The sequence below is a fragment of the Hyaena hyaena genome, unplaced genomic scaffold (genome assembly GCF_003009895.1).
Source record: "Hyaena hyaena isolate Hyena2069 unplaced genomic scaffold, ASM300989v1 scaffold_356, whole genome shotgun sequence".
Lineage (NCBI taxonomy): Eukaryota > Metazoa > Chordata > Mammalia > Carnivora > Hyaenidae > Hyaena > Hyaena hyaena.
This window is the reverse complement of record NW_024080985.1, coordinates 735,341-758,019: the sequence shown is the minus strand read 5'-3', so window position 1 is coordinate 758,019 and position 22,679 is coordinate 735,341. Positions and strand designations below refer to the sequence as shown.

Sequence of the window (22,679 nt, the reverse complement as noted above, 5' to 3'; positions counted from 1 at the left end):
CACAAAAGTCAGTAGGAAGTAATTTGCTCAAGATCAGGCTGAAACAAAGTCAAGCTTAGCACATCGCTGTATATTATGCTACCCCTGCATCTAATAAAATAAGAAGTCTCATGACTCAGGGCAGCTGGCCTGGGCAGCTCAGGCGGTTGAGCATTTGGCTCCTGGTTTCAGCTCAGGTCATGAACTCATGGTTCGTGGGATGGGAGCCTGCTTGGAATTCTCACTCTCTCCTTCCCCTTCTCTGTCTCTCTCTCAAAATAAATAAGCTTAAAAAGTCTTATAGCTCATCAACAACTAGGATTATGAATACCCAGGCCCTCATGCTCTAAGAGATGATAATAAAAGCGAGGAATCATATGCCAGAGTCCATAGGAACAGGAAGGGAAGTCAGAGTCTCCTAGCAGTATGCACACCGCCCACCTGTACCCTCAGCCCCAGTGGATTTGGCCAAGAAGGCAGAGATGAAAACAAACAGGCCAGCAGAGTTTGTTTCCCAGTGCAGATACTCAAATCTAGTCTTGAACTCTGCTCAAACTTGGTGCTGTTTCCTTAGCAGGATTTCTAATATGCCTGTCTTAAATTCTGATCTTTTTTGTACAATAATAGAACATACCGGAAATGCTCTTATGTGCCTTTTTAAAAAGAGGGGGGTGTTCCAAAAAAACACAGAGAAACAGAGAAGTATGGGGGAACAGGTATGTCCAAAGCCTCTGAAAACAGTTATGAATCCACCTACTGACAAAACTTAACAAAACTGCTTTATAGTATAGCTATTAATGCTTCAAAGGAAGTAAAGACAAAGTGGTGTTTGACATGCTAAGTATTTATGTCTCCATTACCTTAACAGATTACATTTTAAGAAAAGCTTAAACATTTAGTTTTTAGTAAGTCTTTAACTGATAATTCAGAGAGCTTCATAGGACATTAGTGTTTAGAAGTGTTCAGGAAAGATAATGTCCCACATTTTCCTTGATGCCACTGTCACAATCAGCTAATAGTGGTCTACGTTCACTAGATCCTCAACATGTTGGTTGACAATGAAATGTGCTTGGAGCCACGCTAATGCAGACATTGACTTTTTCATAAGGTAAACAGAAGTTTTTTTCTTTTTCTGATTAGGTTCTTTATATTTCCATTTATAATTGGAAGTTCAAATAAGTATTAAATATGGTTCTCTGTTTAAATTCCAGTACTCTGTATTAAACTAAGTGGAAATCTTATCATAGGTATAATTCTTTCCTCTTGATTATCGATTGTTCTGGCTAAGCTTCTGTTCATGCTGACCTTTTAAATTCCTCTTCTGAGGCACAGCCACCAAATGCCATCACAGTTTCTCCTTCCCATCCCCTTCCTCATTCCTCCTCCTCCTCCTCCTCTCCCCTTTCTCCCCCTTCCCTCCCCTCTGCACCCAGTCAGGGGTCCACAACCTCCGCTGTCCATCTCACTCCCCAACGCCCCATTCCCTCAATTCCTTTTATTTAGTATCAAAATCACAATTTATTTCTCGGTTGCTTTAGAGCAGATATTTTTTCTTTTTGGTCCACTGTTCTTTGTTTTATTGTTATCTTGTGCTTATTAGATAGGGGACAGAGGACTATAAAAACCTTAAATTTCACCAATATTTGGGAGACTTTTCCCTGATGGTTGAGGTTAACTTTTTCTTGGATAACAATTTTCAATGACTTCAGTTACTGATAGCAGATATGCCTTTTAGGTTACCTTGGGATCAACTTAAAAATACTGATTTGTGAAGTTAGAGAAAATGCAAACTTTAAAAAAGAACAGAAAAACGAAGTGGGCAACTTTCTCAGTATGAAACTAAATAGATACAAATCAAGGACAATATGAAACAAATAATATACAAACTTTTATTCAAAGATATCCAAGAAAGACATGTTTTGGTCATTTTAAAGTGAGATTAATTGAAGATCTCAGAAAAATTGTATTTGATCAACGCACATGGCTACTCACAGAAAGCTCTCTCTTCTGTTAATAGCAGCTAAATTTATACACACAGAAAAAATTCTTAAGACCATGCAAATTCAGTTGAATTCCATACATTCATTATATTCATCAAAAACCTGCAGTAATATTCATGCCAAAGAGTTACTTTAAGAAAAAAATTAAAAATACACACCAAAACATGACCAAGATTAAACTAAAGAAAATAATAAATAAGCATAATTTATATTTTATTTAAAAAAGTTTGGCATCACACATAGTCAGGTGTGTTACACCATGTCCATTCCTCAGAAGTGGCATTTTAAAGTGTTAAGCATTGTTAAATATCAAAAAATACAACTCTGTTTTACAATGTAGTACTGGCATAATTCAAAGTACTGTGCCAATTATAAATAGTATAATCAAGTTTCAAACATCTTTTCAAACATATTGAAAGGAAAGCATATAGACACACATTATATGCACACAATTTATTATACTCATGTAATCAAAGGTATTTTATAAAAGCAAACAGTTTTATCCCTCACCTAGTTTGTGTACTTACATAGATTTTAATACCTGTTCAAAGATTTTCAGTTCCTGTGTCTATAGATTTTCAGGAGAAAGAATAAAGATAAAATTTAATTTTACAAGAACACACGTTATTTTATCTTCCTTCACAAAATAATCCATAGTCATTCAAGGTTGGTAAGAACTAGTCTTTAAGAAAGCAACTGTTGTCTAAAGACTACAGAGTAAGTACTGCAGTCGAGGTTTCTTATTAAAATTCAGTCAGCTGCTGCTCATTGCAGAAAAAGCCTATGCGGTGCTTCTACCAAAAATAATCTTCAGTGTCTGAGGCCTCTCAGGGCAGCCGATCGTAGCTTCTGCTGAGACGTAAAGTGCAGCCACAAGTGGAGAAGTGCTAGGCTCTGAGTCACTTCAGAAATACTTGGTGAAGCCTGTCTCTCCTATGTAAATATGCCAACAATGTCCTTCAGGCTCATAGCGGTTTATCAATAACTGTGACCCCTGAACAAAGACATGGAGAAATAAAACAGAAGTCACAGGCAGCATTCTGGATCTCTGAGAAAGCAGTGAATTCTTTATTACAAAAACAAGAGGCACTGAACAAATCATGGTGTTTCAAGGTCTCTCTTTTTTTTCACAAATAGTTTATTGTCAAATTAGTTTCCACATAACACCCAGTGCTCATCCCCACAAGTGCCCTCCTCCATGCCCATCCCCCCTCCCCCCCACATCCATCAGTCCTCAGTTTTTGTCAGCATTCAAGAGTCTCTCATGGTTTGCCTCTCTCCCTTTCCCCCACCATTTCCCCCCTTCTTCTCCCGATTGGTCCTCTGTTAAGTTCCTCCTAATCCTCCTATACGTGCAAACATGTGGTATCTGTCCTTCTCTGCCTGACTTATAGCATAACACCCTCAAGGTCCATCCACGTTGCTACACATGGCCAGATTTCATTCTTTCTCATTGCCATGTAGTATTCCATGGTATAGATAAGCCACATCTTCTTGATCCATTCGTCCGTTGATGGACACTTAGGCTCTTTCCATGTTTTAGCTATTGTGGAGAGTGCTGCTATGAACATTTCAAGGTCTCTTTCTTAAACTTTACTTAATACTACTGTCATTATAATCTAAATGACAGTTAAATCTCTGTTCCAGTTATGGACCAGAACTACACCAGACTATTTAATCCAGAACTAACCTTTTGCTCTCTATAACTATAATTAAGGGAAAATAATTTTACTCAGGAAATATCAAAATCCACCTAATACTCAAAGGGACACAAGAAACTTTTGGGGGCAATGGATATTTTCATTATCTTGATTGTGATGATGGGTTCATGGGTATATACACATGTCAAAAGTAATAAAATCCTACATTTTAAATATATGCTTTTTATTCTATGTCCCTTATGTCTCAATAAAGCTATTAAAAAATTTCACCTAATTTTGAGCTGTGTTATTCTGGAATCCTACTATATATAATTCTGGTATTGGGTGTTTGAATGATACATAAACCACAGTAGTGGTTAGTTAGTATAAACTTCTTTTCTCTCCACTTTTGGGTTACTATCAGAATGAATATTAGAATTTAAAGTGCTATACATACATATCTATCATCAGAATAATATGCAACATACAATTTTAAAGACTCATCACTATATTTATTAAAGATTATTACCATTTCTCTTACTAAAAGAATGGACCAAAAATGGTATTTTAAGTAAGAAAAATTATTCCACAGTCTCACCACATTACTATCACATGGCACCCTGCCAGGGGAGATGTTCTCGTGGTCCTATATCTTGGAAACTAGTGGTCATATTTCTTGGATAGCTGAGTAATTAAAGCCTTGCCACACAGTGAACTCCAGTCTACTGTATATAGATTTTAGCCACATTAAATTTTATTATACAGTTCTGCACTGGAAAGGTTTGGGATTTTGAAATCAAATGACTACAGAATGACAAAAGAATTACCAGTGCTTTATTTTAGAATATATACATCTATAAAATATAGAATATATTTTAGAATATGAAAAAGATGTATCATCTTTTTCATATTCGAATAGAAGACAATTAGACAATTATTACCTGCATAACTTCTCCCTGTGCTCATACAAGATGACACAACTGTCCATTTATCAGTCGTTGGGTTATAATATTCTACTGATGCCAAGTTACAGGAACCATCATCCCCTCCAACTACATATAACAGACCATTAACTGCACAAACTCCTTTAAAAAATCATGGAGAGAGAAAACAATTAATTTTAAAACTTTGGGCAAATAGAAATATCCCTAAAGGGTTTTGGTGAGGTGTTCCAGAGACACTTCTTTCCTTACAAAGAAGCAAGAGAAGATGGTGAACATAAAAACAATTCCTTTTATATTTGAGAGGCAAACACCACTTCTGAGCTCCTACTCGTACCATTTCTAGGCAATAGCCACTTATACAGGCACTGTTTCAGTCAATCTTCACAATAAGCTTACTTTATATGTGAGACCACTTTAATTCTTATTTTGTTAAAGAAAAATTAAAGGTCCAAAAGTTCAGTTAATTCTCCCAAAGTCAGCTTCTTAAGGAATCCTAAAGAAAAAAACATATATTGGTAGAAGGTAAAATTGATTTTGAGTTCTGAAACAATACTGAATGGTTAGCTATTTTATCTCCTGTAGAAGGAGAAAACATTATTTATTTCTTACTATAATAACTCAGTTTTTTTGGAAAAATTCAAAACATCTAGAAAAGCATATATAAAAAAGATCACCTCTAATTCTGTACTACTTAGAATAATGACCAGTGAAATTCTGATCTCTACTCCTGCGGACTCCTTTCTATGCATATATACTCAGATACTTCTTTTTTTAACCTCAAAGTTCCTTATATTACACATGCTACTTTATTACTCACCCACTCCTAAATGATACACCTTGGACACTTTCCTATGTCAATAAATACAGGTCCACATAATTTATAATGGCTGCATTGTACCCCATCAATGATAATACCATAATCTGTCTTTTAGGTATTCAGTTATTTTCAGGGCTTTTTTTTTTTTTTTTTTTTTTTTTTTTTTTTTTTTTTTTTTTTTTTTTTTTAAGAATCCCTCCTGCATACTTTTTTGCATATGTGCAACTATTTTCTAATTATATATTTTTACCAAGAAAATTGCTTAGTTAAAAAGATAAATACCNACCATAATCTGTCTTTTAGGTATTCAGTTATTTTCAGGTTTTTTTTTTTTTTTTTTTTTTTTTTGGCTCCTATCAATGATGTTACAATGAACAAGAATCCCTCCTGCATACTTTTTTGCATATGTGCAACTATTTTCTAATTATATATTTTTACCAAGAAAATTGCTTAGTTAAAAAGATAAATACCTTCTTTTAAGATTTTATTTTTAAGTAACCTCTACACTCAACGTGGGGTTCAAGCTTACAACCCCGAAATCAAGAGTCACATGCTCTACTGACTGAGCTAGCCAGGCATGCCAAGATGAACACTTTTCAAAAGCTCTTAATTTTAATGTATATTTTAAAAGCATATTTTTAATAATTTTCAAAAGGGGTTCTGAGCTATTATAAACTGGTACTTGGAGGGCATTAAAACACCCAGAGGATGCTGCCCACATGCTGCTCTCTGTAGTTTTGTAGATGGTTTTTCTAACATAATGAACCAATGCCTGCAGATTTTTAACATAACAAAATAATGAGTTCAAATCTCTATGCAGCATTTAAAAGTGGATGAGCAATAGTATCTTCTGTGCAAATGGAATGGATCTTCTCTACTCAAATACAACTGTGTTACTATTCTAGTCACCTGACAGGAAGCAAACTCATACCATTTTAATGTAGTTCAAACACTTGAAAAGAAAAGCAAGATGGTAGTTTTACATATACAAATGACCACCTTATTCTTCTCACTAGAAGAAATGAGCTACTTTTGATTTGAAAACAATAAAACATAGGTAGAGAAGAAAGTCACAGACTTTTCCAATCTTTAGGAAAATAATGAAAGCTAATGCAAGTAAATCTCCCAGTCCAGCAAGGCACATGCACATATTACTGTGGCTTTTCTAACCTAGTATGTACTAGGGTCAAACACTTATTCTACTTAATAATTTGTGGGTCTTACCATGGTTCTGGACTGTCTATAGTAGAGAGGTTTTTGGTACCTCACCAAATACAATTGATTGGATGAGGGGAAAGGTCAAGTGGAATTAATTATAAATTCTGTTCTGTTATGGACAGTCCTTGCAGTCCCACGTACTTTGTCTCCTCTCATGATCACATTGAATTAAACAGACTGTTTTTTAATGTTTATTTTTGAGAGAGTGTGTGTGTATGTGCACGCGTGTACCTGCACACGCATGACGGGGAGGGACAGAGAGAGGAAGAGGAAGACAAAGGATCTGAAGGGGGCTCCACACTGACAGCAGTAAGTCCCATGCTGAGCTCAAACTAACCAACCACAAGATCATGACCTGAGCCAAAGTTGGACGCTTAACCAATTGAGCCACCCAGGCGTCCCAAATAGAAATTTTTGTAAAAATAAAGAGAAATTCAGAAGAGCATTTGGGGTGGGAGGGCGGGTGGAGGGTGCATCTTGCGACACCATCCAGTGGTGTACAGTGAGTTTGAGAATCATGAGGAACTTCCTTTGGACTATGGGAAATGGCATGAAGATAATAAGATAATGGCATTTTAAAACAGACTAGCATTTCCTGAAAAGACTATCTAGCTATGCTGAATCTAGTTTTCATTTCTATTTCCTTTCCTTAGAAAGATCTTCTTTCTAAGTGGTTAGTTCTCTAATCTTGAAGACCACGGTTTTCTTAAAATTACTTGTTGCTATTGTTTTAGCTTTTCCATTTTTAGAAATCACCAACTATATTAAATTAGGGTTAGCTTCTTCAGGCTTCAGATTCAGATAAAGAGCTAGCTTTTAAGCTGGTACCAATATTTACTCAACCAGACTAAATTGCCTGAGAACTGTAATCTCTAGTACATAATGCATGGAATGCAATAAAAAATGTTTGTGGCTAAGAATGAGTGAATTCAAGCATCAAATATAGAGGGCTCTTCCTCTAATTTAGTCTCTACATTATCACCAAAGAGTAGCCACTAAGCTAGGTATTCACTATATAAAATTATTACAGAAGTTTGTGTCTTTAAAGAGCTAATCTATTAGAAAACTCAAATCACTAAAAGAATAAATATACAGCAATACTGTGAAATTCTAAATACAAATCAATATGCATTTCTTAATTGTAAGCTAGACAGATACCTGCATTTCTTCTGCACATGTTCATATCTGCAACCTGCCTCCATGTATTGTTGGTGGGATCATACACTTCAACACTTTTTCGTACTAAAGGACCATCATGACCCCCTACAGCATACAGTAAATTGTTTAACACGCCAACACCTATAAAACACAAAGAAGCAAACTAGAGCGGAGTAAAAGGGACAAGAAATTTAGAACATACTAGGGTTTATACAAATGACTTGTAAGAGTAAGTCAATTATATTAAAGCATACAATCTAAGAAATGGAAATGAACAGAATTGACAAATGAGAATCCCAATAAGAACTATTATTCTAAAAGAGGGATAGCAGATAGAATAAAAATAATATGTATGTGAAACACAGAGAGGCAACCCCTTTAACAGAATCCTTTCAAAAACAACTTTCATCGTATAAGCAAACCAGTATTAAAGCACAAAATTTGTAAGAAATGGATATGAAGAGACTTGATTATGGAGTTCAAGAAGCACTCAAAAACTAAAAGGAATGCCAAAAAAATATAAATAATTAAATGAAACAGAGAAGAAGCCTTTAATATAGCACTTAGGAATTTTACAAAGTGATATTTAAGTGCAACTACTACCACTACCTGCATAATTCAAGACATTTGACAGTGGCATTAAAATCGTATATATATTTTCTGATGGTCTAAAGAGATGCTGATCAATCACTTCACGTGTTTAACTCTTTTCCATCATTTTTGTGCTTCAGTTGCTAAAGGAGTTTCGTACGTACCAGCTCCGCTCCGTCTGGTGCTCATTTCTGCTATGTAGGCCCACTCGTTTGTGGTGGCATTATAGCATTCCACTGTGCTAAGACACTGCCGAGATGCTCCGTCATACCCCCCCACAGCGTACAGCAAGCCTAAATGCGGGATCACAAAGAAAGCCAAATTCATAAAAAGCTATTTTTTCAAGTCATATTTTCCTCCACAGTGGCAGTTTCCCTTTTGTTACTCATTTTTATAAATTATGAAGATCTTGCCTAACAGTGAAAGTGGCATTACCAGACCCCATATGAAGATACGAATATAACATATATGATGATACGAATTTAACACTATCACCAATAAATCTGACTGTAAAACAGAAAGTGCACTCATTACGTCTTTGGAGAACATCATTTGGTAAGTGAACAACATCCTGGGAAACAGAATTAGATATCGTAATCTTAGTAACTTGGGAAAAACAGTTAAATCAAGAATCAGTACCAATTGACAAAAGAATATTATTTGGCAATAAAAAATGAGGTGCTAGTAAATGTCACAACATAGATGAACCTTGAAAACCTGTTAAATCAAAGAAGCCAGGCACAAAAGACCACATACTACATGACTTCATTAATATGACATGTCCAAAAATGGGAAATTTATCTAGAGACAGCAAGTAGAGTAGTGGCTGCCGAGGTCTGGGGAGGATGCGGTGACAGTTAAGGGCAGTGAGGCTGCTTCTTGGGTTAATAAAAATGTTCTAAAATGAGTTGTGGTGATGGACGCACACTGAATTGTACACTTTAAATGGGTGAATTGTTTGGTATGTGAATTGTATCGCAATAAAGCTGTTAAAAAAAAAAAAACCTTGCTGCAAAGAACTATACCCATAGTGGGGAGGGAGTGAGAACCCACAGATCTGCCCAAGCAAATAAAATAAAAAAGCACACCAAAAAATAATACTTATAGCCTTTCTTAAGCTCTGTTGGTAGACAAAGTAGGATATAAATAAATAATTGTGGAATCCATCGTCTTAAATGTGAAGCAGCCTTTCTCTAGAATTAAAACTTTGCATATATGTCATTTGATTTGTTCCCCAAGCAATTGTATTAAGATCAGTTAACAGTTTTATATAAGTTGCAAATAGAGAGAGAGACAGAGAGAGGCAGAGAGAGAGGGCAAAGAAGAGAGAGGAGGGTGGAACGAAGGCCTTACATAGGCTACTTTATATAGAAAAACTAACTTTTTTTAAAAATAAATAAAATTTTATAATGGCTACTCCTTTCCTTTGTTAAATGATCATTTGCTTGCCCATTTAGAAACGGTGTTTAGATTACTAGACGAATCACTGCTAGCAATCCAGAAGCCACACGTTTCTGGAAATGTTCACCAGAAAGAACAGTCAGCACCCACCTCCGACAACACCGACACCCACGCTGCTCCTCCTTGTGTTCATGGGAGCCACGTGAAACCACTCATTAGACTTTATATTATATGCTTCCACAGATGATAAACCTATAATAAAGCACAATGCTCTTCATTTCTTCCTCTTAAAAAAAAAAAGGGAGGTAATTTTTCTTTTATATATATTAGTAGGGAAAAATACTTCAGGTATGTTAAATTGGGCTAAAATTAAAAGAGGAAAATGGCGGAAGGTAAACATGTCAATTATCTGATAAATAGGCATAGCCTCTCTTCCCCAGGGCCCCGAACCAAGCTACTCACACTTACTAGCTTTTTAAGCGTGGTAAGAGGACGGACAGTGATCCATAAGGAAGAGAATTTATATACTTAGTACTCTTCCACTATTTAAAAGAATTCTTTTTTTAACGTTTATTTATTTTGAGAGAGAGAGAGACAGAACAAGTTCAAGCAGGAGAAGGGGAAGAGAGAAAATTCCAAGCTATCGGCGCAGAGCCCACACACAGGGCTTGATCTCACCAACTGTGGGATCATGACCGGAGTCAAAATTAAGAATTGGACGCTTAACTGCCTGAGCCATCCAGCCACCCCTAAAAGAATTTTTGATGGGACTTTTTAAACTTATCTTTAGAATACTTGTTAAAACATTCAATGTCTAATTTTGCCACAATCTATTCCCCAAACGTGGCTGTTGTGTTAACTCAAATGCAGTGTAGAAAAGATGGAAAGGAAGTTACCTGTACTGCCGTCAAAGCCTCCCACAGCGTATAACAATCCATTTAATACAGCAGCCCCCAAAGTGCTTCTGCGGTCTCGCATGTTAGCGACACTGGTCCACTGATCTTTCACAGGGTCATAGGAATCTACGGTGCGGACTCTTAAGGAGCCATTAAAGCCACCAACAGCAAAAACGAGCCCAGCCATGTAGACCATCCCTGCAAGAGAAACCCAGCAGTTAATGCTGAATCTGCAAGCAGACTACCATCCTATCTAAAGGCTGCATTCCAGTAAGTCTACAGCTGTTGTCAGAATACAAATTATTCTTGTGAGAATGCTGACTGATTAGAATTCTGTTCATTAGCAAGAGTATCTAACCAATAAATTGTCCTCTTTTCTAAGATTATTAAAAAATCCAATGGTATGGGCTGAGGTATTATTTTGATGCTTGGCTTTTTCAAGTATTTACTGACAAACTTAAATACTGAGCCAAGCAGTGTGCCAACTACTTATATACAGCTCCCATGGCTTTCAATTTTGGATCTTCTACTTTATATGTGTATCTTAATTTACATAATATACTTCTGGTTTATCATGGTTAGTGCGATAAATCAGGATATGGTAATGACAGCCTGCAGGCTGATTATTTTTTGTAGAACCTATGAGCTGGAAAGGGATTTTACATTTTTTTATGTATTTATTTTGAAAGTGAGAGACAGTGCACATGAAAGGGGCACAGAGAGAAGAGAGAGAGAATCTCAAGCAGGCTTTGCACTGTCAGCACGGAACATGATGGACTTGAACTCACCAACCGTGAGACCGTGACCTGAGATGAAACCAAGAGTCGGACAGTTAACTGACTGAGCCACGCAGGTGTCCCTTACATTTTTCTAATGGTTGAAAAACCACCACAAGAAAATTTTGTGACACATAAAAAATTATATGAAATTCAAATTTCTGTATTCATAAAGTCTTACTGCAACACAGCCCCATCCATTCATTTATGAGTATCTATTTATTACAACTCAAGTGACAAAACCAAATAATCACAAAGCCTAAAATACTCACTCTCTGGTCCTTTAAGAAGTTTGCTGACCCTAGACTAATGAGAGGTTAGGGAATCCCCGGAGGAGAAGCCAAATTGCTAGCCTCTGAGTTTCAACCACCTTTTCACTTTTCTAAGCTTTTTCCTGTGCTTCTCCTTTATCTGAGAAGCCCCTCTCACCATCATCCACTGTGCTTTCTTCAAGTTTCAAGTCCTAGTGAAAGCTCCACATTCTCTAGGAGGCCTTCCTTAAACCACGTTAGCCTGAAGGGCTTACCTCTAGCTCCTGAACCCCTAGAGCAAATAATACTCTCTATACAGTGCATTTGAGGTTAATAAATCGTACTAAGCCCGCATTATCATCACTTTAAATCCTTCAAAGTTTTATTGTTGTTAAGTTCGGTAGTGTTTATATCACTGCTCAGCTCGAGGGCAGGCACTGCGCCTCACAGGCCTCTGAATCCAGCTGGGAGAACAGGAATCACCAGCTCTCAGTGCTGACAAGCTCCATGTTTCCTATGACAGCATCAGGTGAGGCTGTCTTCCCTGCTGCGGCTTTACCCCCAGCTCCCAAAATACATACGGGTGTGTAGTCCTTCATATGGCATGAAGACTCCTTACTGTTGCAGGGAAGCTGCTGTGTTGGCAGCTCCCTTTCAGGGAAAGGAATGATTTCCCAGTCCCTGGTTCCGTCAGGAAATGAAAACTCAAGCTTAGTTTCTGGTAAACCTTGACAGTTTGAGGAAAGCTGTGGGCAATGGACAATTTAAGTAGGCAGAGGACTAACAAAAGCTCGAGAGCAACCCCTGGATTCCTGAGTGCCATCAGTAACAGAAAATGTGGTAGCTCTCCTGGGAGGGCGGGCAGCGAGCAGTGGACACTGCAGGCTGTATATTTCCTATATCCCAATTCATAAGGAACACTGGGAAATGTTCACTGTGGAAACTTGGGCCACTGCAATGTTCATTTTCCTTTCTCTACAGAGAAAACAGAAATCTATCATTTCATAGAGATAGTATAGTATGCTTACCAAGGGTTAGGGTATTTCAGGTAACAAGGAAGAAAAATATAAATGTCTCAATATATGAGTCCAAACACTCTGGGTGGAGAGGAGGGTGAAGTAAAAGAAACTGATACTTGGAGCACCTAGGTGTCTCAGTTGGTTATGTGTCTGACTTCGGCTCAGGTGGTGATCTCGCCGTTCACAAATTCGAGCCGCATGAAGCCTGTTTGAGATTCTCGCTCTCCCTCTCTCTCTCTCTGCCATCCTTCCCTTCCACGTCGTTTGTTCACATGCACAAACTCTCTCTTTCCCTCAAAATAAATAAACTTAAAAATAATGGCAAAAATTTCACATAGCAAAAATAACACAAGTAAAATCAAACAAGATTTAACACAAATATTCATACCACATATGACGGACAAAAAAAATGATACTTTCCTTACCTTATCTGTCAAATCAATAAAATAATATAATAAGAAATGGCAAAAATCATAAAATGACAATTCAGAAGGATTTTTAACTTGCCTCATAATAAAAGAAGTACAAAGTAAGGTAACATTTTTCACCTACCAGACTAGCAAAACTCTAAACATTAATCACAAGATGTTGTTAGCAATGTAGGGAAACTGGCACCTTCATATTTTGCTGTTAGTGGTAATAATTAGTGTTTCCTCTTAGGATACCCTTTGAATCAGTTATTACAGTTCTAGAGTTTTACCCAAATCAAGTGTACTGGCACATGTACATAATAACATATATATGGAATATATATATATATATATATGGAATTCATTCTGGCATTGTTTATAATGTAAGATTAAAAACAATTTTTAATGCTCAATTATAAATTTGCAAAGATTATATACTACATCCAGACGCCCCCCCTCCCCCCACCCCCCAGCAATACTAAATAGCTCTTAAAGAATGAGGTAACCCTATGCTGACAGGAAACAATCACCAGGAAATACTGCTAAAGTACTACCTTCCATTTTGCTATGAAGCTATGAATTATAGACCCAAATTTGAGTCCCAGGAAGAATCTTTAGAGTTTACAACTGCCTATTCTTACGGCAGTTTTGGCTAAATAAGTCTATTTCAATAAATGTTTATAAAATGCATGCCTGGAAGAAGGCAACTAGCCGTGGATTATAGCTAAGTCAGGAAGGAATCTCTTAGAACTAAGGGTCCCACTCTAAAAAATTACTTCTCAACACTTCAGCGAAGGTAACTAGGAAAATATCCACCAAATTGCTAAGCTATGCCACCTTGTATCAGAGAATCAGAAAGATATGTAAAGATGAAGACTGAGTACCTGTCCCCAGTAATGTCTTGGGACATTAATGACACATCTATTTTGGGGCACCTGGATGGCTCAGTTGGTTAAGCCTCCGACTCTTGATTTCAGGTCAGGTCATGATCTTAGTTCATGGGTTCGAGCCCCACATCGGGCTCTGTGCTGACAGCATGGAGCCTGCTTGGGATTCTCTCTCTCTGTCTCTCTCTGCCCCTCCCGTACTCTCTCTCCCTCTGTGTCTCTCAAAAATAAAAATTAAAAAAAAAAAAAATGAAGGCACATCTATTTTAATCAAAGCTTTTCTAATAAAGATTATTCTAATTAATAAAACAGGACCCCAGAGAGAAGCTCCTAATGACACAGCCATAGAGAAATGACCATTATGCATCATGCTTACCTGCCCTACATCTCCTGGAAGGCAATTCCGCTACTTGGTGCCATCGCTCTTCTTTAAAGTCATAGCATTCCACACTTCGGATAGCCTTTGGTGCTTGGCCCCCAACTACCACCATCAACTGGAAGGGCAGAAACATAAACACTTGAAAAAACAACTATTGCATATTGCGGGATTTGCAATGTCTTACAAAGACATAAATGTGGGGAGTGTTAGGATGAAGATGGTGGCGTGAGCTGGGGAAAAACAACCACCTAATCAACACTTAATAAACATCAACAAAGGGGGCACATGTTAGAACTACAATTCTATTATCTAGCACATTTAGTCAAAAATAAGGATTTCAGAAACTAAAATAAGTTTCTGATCCTTCAAGCAAAAGCAGTATTAAAGCCAAAAAACAGCAGGCAGTCAGCACTGGCAAGGCTGCAGTATGTCATAGGGCTTGCTATAAACTAAACCCTGGCTTTGTCATGACCAGGGGTTAGATCTCCACAATCCAGGAGAACAGATAGAAGTGAAATTTATATTAGTGGGTAGGTGAGATGAAAAGGACTATAAGGTAGTAAAAGAAACATGAAGAAGTGGGGGGAAAACTATTGAAAAACGAGGAATAATTGAATTGGGGTTCACAAGAGAGCACACATTCCTAGATCTCAAATAGAGATCTTTCTTGATGCCACACAAATAATGGAGATACTAGAAATCATAATGAATGAATGTACAACAGTATGGTGCTGAGAATAAACAAGGTCTACAATTTTCTTCCATCCAACTCAATCCAACAACTATTTACTAAGTGCCTGTCATCTGTATTTGTCCAGAACTAAGCTAGATGTTATACATGTAAGAAATATAAGACATAGTCTCTACCTCCCAAGAGCTTATAGATCTCACTAAGGAGACAAGACCCATGAAGTAACTCAAGAACAAAATACATTTATTTATGACCCAAAAGGCATGTGATTAGTTTAGACATTGGTCACTAATGCTGATCAGAAAATGGAATGTTGCCATAATTTAATGAAAGCTTCCTGGAGGGAGTGGAACCTTGAGAGACAGATGGAATTTAGCAGTCACTGTGTTTGTCTTTTACTGAGTACAAAGGGGCACTCTTTGGTAACAATGAAGACACAGCTGTCAAATCAGAAGAACATAAATGTTAATGATGTCACATATGGAAAACTTTAAAGAATGGCAAGGACCTTGGGGGAAAGTTGAAGTGATGATAGGAGAAAATAGATGTTGAAAGGAAATAAAAACTCAAAACAAACAGAAGATGGAATGATACATACAAAGAGGGGAGGTTTGCAACCTTGACTGAGCAATGACCTACCTGTACTTAGAACTACAGAAAGACAGGTACACAGAGAACAGGATTCCCTAATCAGAGTAAATCCCAAGTTTTCAAAAAGAAGCCTCTTTTAGTAATTTTTAACCAGACAGTAGAAGGAATTTTAAAAAGAAGACTGAGCATAGATTACATGATTTTCTTCAAATGTGTCATTCTTCTAATGTTGATGCAAATAAATAAAAGGAAGAATTAACAAAGAAAATCCGCAATACTCTCCGCACCTATCATCAAAGAGGAAAAAACAGGGAAGGCGGCAAGGTTGTAAAATCATAGAGGTAGTCCAGACAGAAAGATCAACACCATATCCAGGTGTTTATATAAGACAGGTCTGAATTTAAACTTCTAAACACTGCCTGGCAGTTAGGCAACGATTAAAAGAGGCTTAGTTAACATCTCTCTGATAAAGATTGATTTAAAAATCTCCAAACGGAATATTTTTGAAAAAGAAACCTTGAGAAACAATATTGGTTTATTAGATTTCATGATTCTTAAACTTTGAATCTCATGTTTTCCATGCAGTAGTTCACTTTTGCGTATCAAAATAAGAGTGGAAGGGAAAATGTACTACTGAGTACAGAGAATGGTAGTGTTATCTGTCCTATACTCACCCAAGAAAAATAAAATGGGGTGAGGATTCGGGACTCCAGGAATCAGAGAGAACAGGGACAAAGAACAAGAGAGCAAGGATATTTGTATGAGATCAAGAGACTGCACTAATAACCACTGTGCTACTAACCATCCAAAGAGGTGCTCATTCATGACTCTGACACCGCAGTTATTTGTAAAAGACATGTGATCTCATTTGAGAAACACTAAACTAATTATGCTAATGTAAAATAGAAAACTGGGAACATTTTTGGTATCAAAAAATTAAATGTGACACATTTAAGGAAGGCAAGGGGTAGGGAGTTAAAAAATTCAAGTGAGCATCCTACAATGTAGATCAATTAAACTTCATTTTTTTGTTTTCTTCACCCATTAGGTATTACTTAGAAAGTGCCTCCTGAAAACTTCAGTTTCATAATTTTCCAATTGGAGATCTCAACACATATCCTGGGTAAAATATAGAAAAGTAGATACACAGAAATAATGATAGCATTTGAAAATATAGTAGCAAACACACATAGTTTGTCATTATGATGTCCAAAGCCGGGAGTGTCTTACATACTGTTTACTAAAGATGCAAAACGAATGTCTAAGATATAAAAACAATCATTCATGCAAATATGTATGAGTCCACAAAATCAGAGCCTAATATAAAAGGTACTACGTCCTGTCATGGTAGAAATATTACTGAAACATTACAAAAGTTTCCTTAGAACCACTACCACATTTTGTCTGATTTTACTTATCATTACTAAGAAATATGTAGGGATGGGAAATTAATCTTTGCTTCATGCTTATCTACTCAGAATTAACCTTGAATATAACCACTTGATAATGCTGAAAGAGCATCCAACATAAGCACTTTTTCCAAAATATGTGTAGGTAAGTAAATTTTGAGAAGGGATCATGCAAATGCAAGGTCAAAGCAACAGCAGAGTTCACTACCATCTGCCATGTCTGCTGCACCTCCTCCCTAGCCACCTGAGAAAGCAGAATGAAAGAGAACCTTCATGGACAGTATACTCACCACAAAAAAAAAAAAAAAAAAAAAGAGAGAGAGAGAGAGAGAGAGAGAAATCCAAAAGATTGGAAGGGCCATTCTAAAGCCATAACCAGAAAAGCCCAGAAACAATGTAAACCGAACAGATAATCACAACTCTACAGAAGAGAAAATAAAATACCTGATAGAATTTTACCAAGAACTCTTTAGAAAGTTTCCAAAAGTGACATGTTTATTCCAGAAATTAGAAGAGAGTTAGTTTTCACTCTAAAGGTCTTTGCAACGCAAAGAGAACAAAGCTAAAGATGCCAGAAGAAGGGAATACACAAGTATGAAATGTGTAAAAAAGTATTAAAGATAAAACAAACCAGAAGGAAGCTGACAAAGCTAGCATAAAAATAGTATTTTAAATGGGCTGACTATGAACACTTTTATATATTTTTTTTTTTCAGAACAAAAACTGACACCAAATAATATGGACAAATATGAAGTGGTGAAGACTTATAAAGATGGCTATTTATAAAAGCAGGTAAAAGGGTATTTGGAAAATGTAAACATTTATAAAATCAGCAGACCCAGATGGCATGCATACTAAGGTGTTAAGGCAACTAGCTAATGTACTTACTGAGTCACTTACAATTATTTTTGAAAAATCTTGGAGAACTGAGGAGAGATCAGAAAATTTAAAAACGGCAAATACCAATTCTCAAAACAGGGTAGGAAGTGAATGCCTTGTAAATACCTCCTAAGTGATAATAGTTCTGAGTAAAAATTTAGAATATTTTGAGAAAAGCATCCAAACCTCTAGGAGATGACAAAATGATGAGTAACACGCAGAGGGATGTTAAAAAAAAAAAAAAAAAGCCAAATTTGAGTCTATTTGATCCTGAATCTCACTGGACATTACAGACCAAATTACTTATTTTTGGCTTAGATAATAAACATAATCATATGGACTGAAATTTTCTAAAAATGGACTATGTCAGTGAGTATTTCTAGTGAGGTTATCACCAAGGAGAGTACTGAGGTCCATTCTAGATTAAAATGTTTACTAATGATTGAGAAAAAGGAGTAAATAGCATAATGGCAAAATACACAGCTGGTTCTAAATTAAGAACTGATGTTAACACCGGGCAGAACAGAAAAACAATATCAATAAAGATGTGAAGAAATTAAAAATGTAGATTCCAAAAATAAAGCTTGAAAAAAAAACACTAAATAAAAAAACATTAAGTGAAAGAATTTAAAAGACATAAGTTAATAGAAGGGATAGAGTGGTAACTAAAGATTATATTAAAAAACAACAACGAATAACAGATTCTTATTTCTTAATCCATCATTGCCCCAACTGTATATAAGAGCTAAAAATAAATACATAAATAAAAGCATTACACTATGGATCATTCTGATTGGACTACACACAAAATAACACATAAAGTGCTGGTCTTCTAGCACTGTAAGATGAAAAATGAGTACAAGAAATTGCAAACAGAGACAGAAATGAGGGTTTTTTCTGTAAGGAAAATTAAATCAGTGAAACATACATGGCTTCAACTAAAAAGATAAAGGTAGAATATGAATGTTGACACAAGGGAAATATGAAGACTGGAGACCTGGGAAGACATCTGGGAAACCTACACTGATGGCTACATAGGATGTGTGAGTGCACCATCAAATAGTACATGACAGGGAATAGGAAGGAAAGGAACTGAACCAGCTATTCATCAGCTTTTACTCCAATATCTAATTCTGAGAAACTACTGGGTTTTCAGTTATTATCTATACACACAGCTTACAAAGAAATCTCTTTACCTACTCTGATTTTCCTTTCTACCCTACCTAAAGCAAATGAGACTCAAAAGGAAAAAGATCAGTTGCCTTCTGTTCCAGAACAGTGACATCATGCAGTTTATAAAGATTAAATGAACCAAACAATCCCCACCCTCCACAGACAAACCCAACAGGGAAGTTGAGTTACATACACTACAATGAATTCTCAGCCACACAGAAACTCAGATGAGTAAAAGTATTAACAGCCTCACTATGGGCCTTTCAGATGAAGTAATAACAAGTGTGAACAATAGATCCTACTTTGGGAAGATTCATGGGTGTCCTCAGTCGGGTCCGGACACTCTTCATTAATATACGCTGCTCTGTTGGCAGCAAATGATACTTCATAGCTTCAATGAGGTAATCTTTGCAAGCACTGCTATTCTTGACCAATGCTTCCTCTTCAACCCTCTGTAAGAAGAGAGAAGACATACCCATGAGGAGACAACTTTTTCATGATAAAACGGACAAAGAAACAGAAGTAAAGAAGAGGGAAAAAAGCAATAACTATTTTCTCTGGCTCAGTCTTTCCCTTACAAAGGAAAGTTTATTAATATCACTAAGAGAAAAATAAATGAAGCCAAAAAATGCTCAAGTATCTGGTGTGCAGAGAAAAACATACGTATGTAATAAAGAGAACTACAATCAAAACTATATACCTCAACATAAGCTACAGAATAATCTTTAGATAATACTATATTCACCTATTTCTTATCTCCAAACATCAAGCCAAGAGTAAGAAAAAAATTAGACAATGAGTTCTTCAGGTGTAGAAGGCAATACTAATAAGCTAAAGACAATTTTTCAAACACAAAAAGGCAAATAAAATATCCAGAAGAGGAATTCAAAATACTTTATAACAATGTGCCTACACCATAAATAAATCTTATACCTGCTATTGCTGACCTCAAATGCAGGACAGGTTTTTCTGTTCATTTACTTAAGGAGTAATCATTGCTAAATGATTACACAGATCACAACAAATAATGAGACTTCAAGGAATCTTAAAATGCTAAGATTGAATCTCTTAATAATGTTTCTTTGGATGGTTTCAATTATAAAAATGTTGAAATGTTCCTAGTAGGATACTAATAATAAAAAGATAAATTCAAAGTTGTTCATGGACTGCTAAAGATTCATTTATTTCTACTTATTTCAAATAACCTGGTTTTCCTCATTTTAGAAATAAAGACAGAAACCAAATGCTTGACACTGTGAAACTATGAAGTCGAATTCGATAGTATTTGAGTCGATTGCCAAAACTCCATTTCTGCAGATCACTCAGAAGAAGCTATCAAAGGGAAGGCAAAAAGATGCAGAGCAGGGACCTGAGCCAAAGGTGCATTTATTTATGTGTACATGACCATAAATGCTGCCTCGATTAAGCTCTAGTATCTGCCTGCCCACACTGCAAGTGAAGAGAAGAGGGGCGCCTCGGTGGCTCAGTCGGTTAAGCATCTGACTTAGGCTCAGGTCATGATCTCACGGTTCGAGGGTTCGGGCCCCGCGTCAAGCTCTGTGCTGACAGACAGCTCAGAGCCTGGAGCCTGTCTTCAGATTCTGTATCTCCCTCTCTCTGACCCTCCTCTGCTCATGGTGTCTCTCTCTCCCTCTCTCAGAAATAAATAAAACATTAAAAAAAATTTTTTAAAGTGAGGAGAAGCAAATTTCCAAGAATGGGCAGTGGTCTAAGCAAAGGAGCAGCCTCTGAGGCCTGCAGGTGCCTTTCCTGTCCTGTGCCCTGCAGTCAGCAATCTGCAGGTGTTATCACCGTGTAACAGGGATCTACATGCCTCCACATGCCGTCAGCCCAGTGACAGAGTGCCATGTGTATTCAGGTGTTTCACAGATGCTTTTACCTGAACTAAATATTCCCGAGGAAGCAAAGGTAACCGCACATGTTCCATCAGCCGTGCCATAAACTCCTGCCTTACATCCTTGTCATGGTTTACCCAAGCTATTACTGCTTCAAATACCTTGCAGAAAATGTGGAGAAAAGAAAAATAAGTAATGAGTTATGTACCATAGCATCTGAATAAATTGTGATGAGATTACATTTTATATGTAATTCTTGCTAAGATATTCAAGTTTAATACATGGCTTAGGAGCACCTGGGTGGCTCAGTCAGTTAAGCATCCAACTCCTGATTTCAGCTCAGGTCATGATTTCACAGTTCATGAGAGGTTCGTGGGATGGAGCCCCATGTCAGGCTCTTCGCAAACAGCACAGAGCCTGCTTGGGACTCTCTCTCTCTACCTGTCCCTCCCCACTTCATGCTCGCTCACATGCATGCATGTTTTCTATCTCTCAAACAAAATAAATAAACATATAAAAAAATATACATGGCTCAAATGTTTTCAAAATCCTGACCTGTGTTGTACTTAAAAAGTTATCCAGTCTATTTCTTTTTTTCATTTGATAGAAGTACTTTTTTTCCCCTGCTTTATTGAAATATAATTGACAGATAACATTGGATAAGTTTAAGGTGTTTATTTGATAGACTTATACATTGTAAAATGATTACCATCAAAGCTTTAGCTAACACCTCCATCATGTAACATAATTACTTCTTTTTTTGTGGTGAGAACATCCAAGATCTTAGCAACTTTCAAGTATATAATACAGTTTTGTTAATTATAATCACCATACTATACATTCCCCAGAACTTACTCATCTTATAATGTGAAGTTTGTACACCTTTAACCAAATCTCCCCATTTCTCTCATCTCCAACCCCGTCTAACCACCACTCCATTTCTGTGAGTTCAGTGGATTTAGATTCCACATATAAATGATACCGTAACAATATTTGTCTTTCTCTGTCTTATTTCACTTAGCATAATGCCCTCAGGATCCGCACATGTCACAAATGGCAGTACTTCCTCTTTTCTCATGGCTGAATAATATTCCTGTGTGTGTGTGTGTGTGTGTGTGTGTGTGTTTGCGTGTGTCATCCTTCCTTATGCATTCCTCCACTGATGGACAGCAGGCTGTTTACAAATCATGGCTACTATGAATAATGCTGCAATGAATCAATGCATATGCAAGTGCGGATGTCTCTCCAAGATTCTGTTTTCATTTGCTTTGGATATATACCCAGAAGTGGCCTTATTGGAGCATATGGTAGTTCTATTAATTTTGTAAGTACTTTGAGCACTTTTATGTATTTGTTTTTCATTTGGTATTTACTAAGCACTTCACCAAGTACATTATCTAATCTTCTTGAACTTAAGTGGTAGCTGTGAATAATCTGATAATACATGATCTAATTCACTGTTGGTAACTTTTCTAAGTTGAATTTGGTTCTATTTACTTAGACTTAAATCTCAAGTCTCCTGCAATCCCAATCAAAATAACACCAGAATTCTAAACAGAGCTAGAACAAACAATCCTAAAATTTGTGTGAAACCAGAAAAGACCCCGAATAGCCAAAGCAATCTTGACAAAGAAAACCAAAGCAGGAGGCATCACAATCCTGGACTTCAAGCTGTACTACAAAGCTGTAATCATCAAGACAGTATGGTACTGGC

The 22,679-nt window shown here is 36.7% G+C and overlaps 1 protein-coding gene across 2 annotated transcripts in view; it reads right to left on the bottom strand.

The window, feature by feature from the left end:
- Positions 1–1,854: 1,854 nt before the first annotated feature.
- The window catches only part of KLHL2 (kelch like family member 2), a 110,668-nt gene continuing 89,843 nt past the window's right edge, over positions 1,855–22,679 (bottom strand). For both annotated transcript variants that reach the window (XM_039249954.1, XM_039249955.1), the window contains 9 exons: positions 21,010–21,126; positions 19,412–19,561; positions 14,364–14,481; positions 10,645–10,842; positions 9,899–10,000; positions 8,512–8,640; positions 7,757–7,897; positions 4,561–4,704; positions 1,855–2,973 (listed from right to left, as the gene is read on the bottom strand). In XM_039249954.1, coding sequence (XP_039105885.1) covers positions 2,945–2,973; positions 4,561–4,704; positions 7,757–7,897; positions 8,512–8,640; positions 9,899–10,000; positions 10,645–10,842; positions 14,364–14,481; positions 19,412–19,561; positions 21,010–21,126 — 1,128 coding nt within the window. In that variant the 3' untranslated portion in view covers positions 1,855–2,944. The remainder of the gene's footprint in view (positions 2,974–4,560; positions 4,705–7,756; positions 7,898–8,511; positions 8,641–9,898; positions 10,001–10,644; positions 10,843–14,363; positions 14,482–19,411; positions 19,562–21,009; positions 21,127–22,679) is intronic.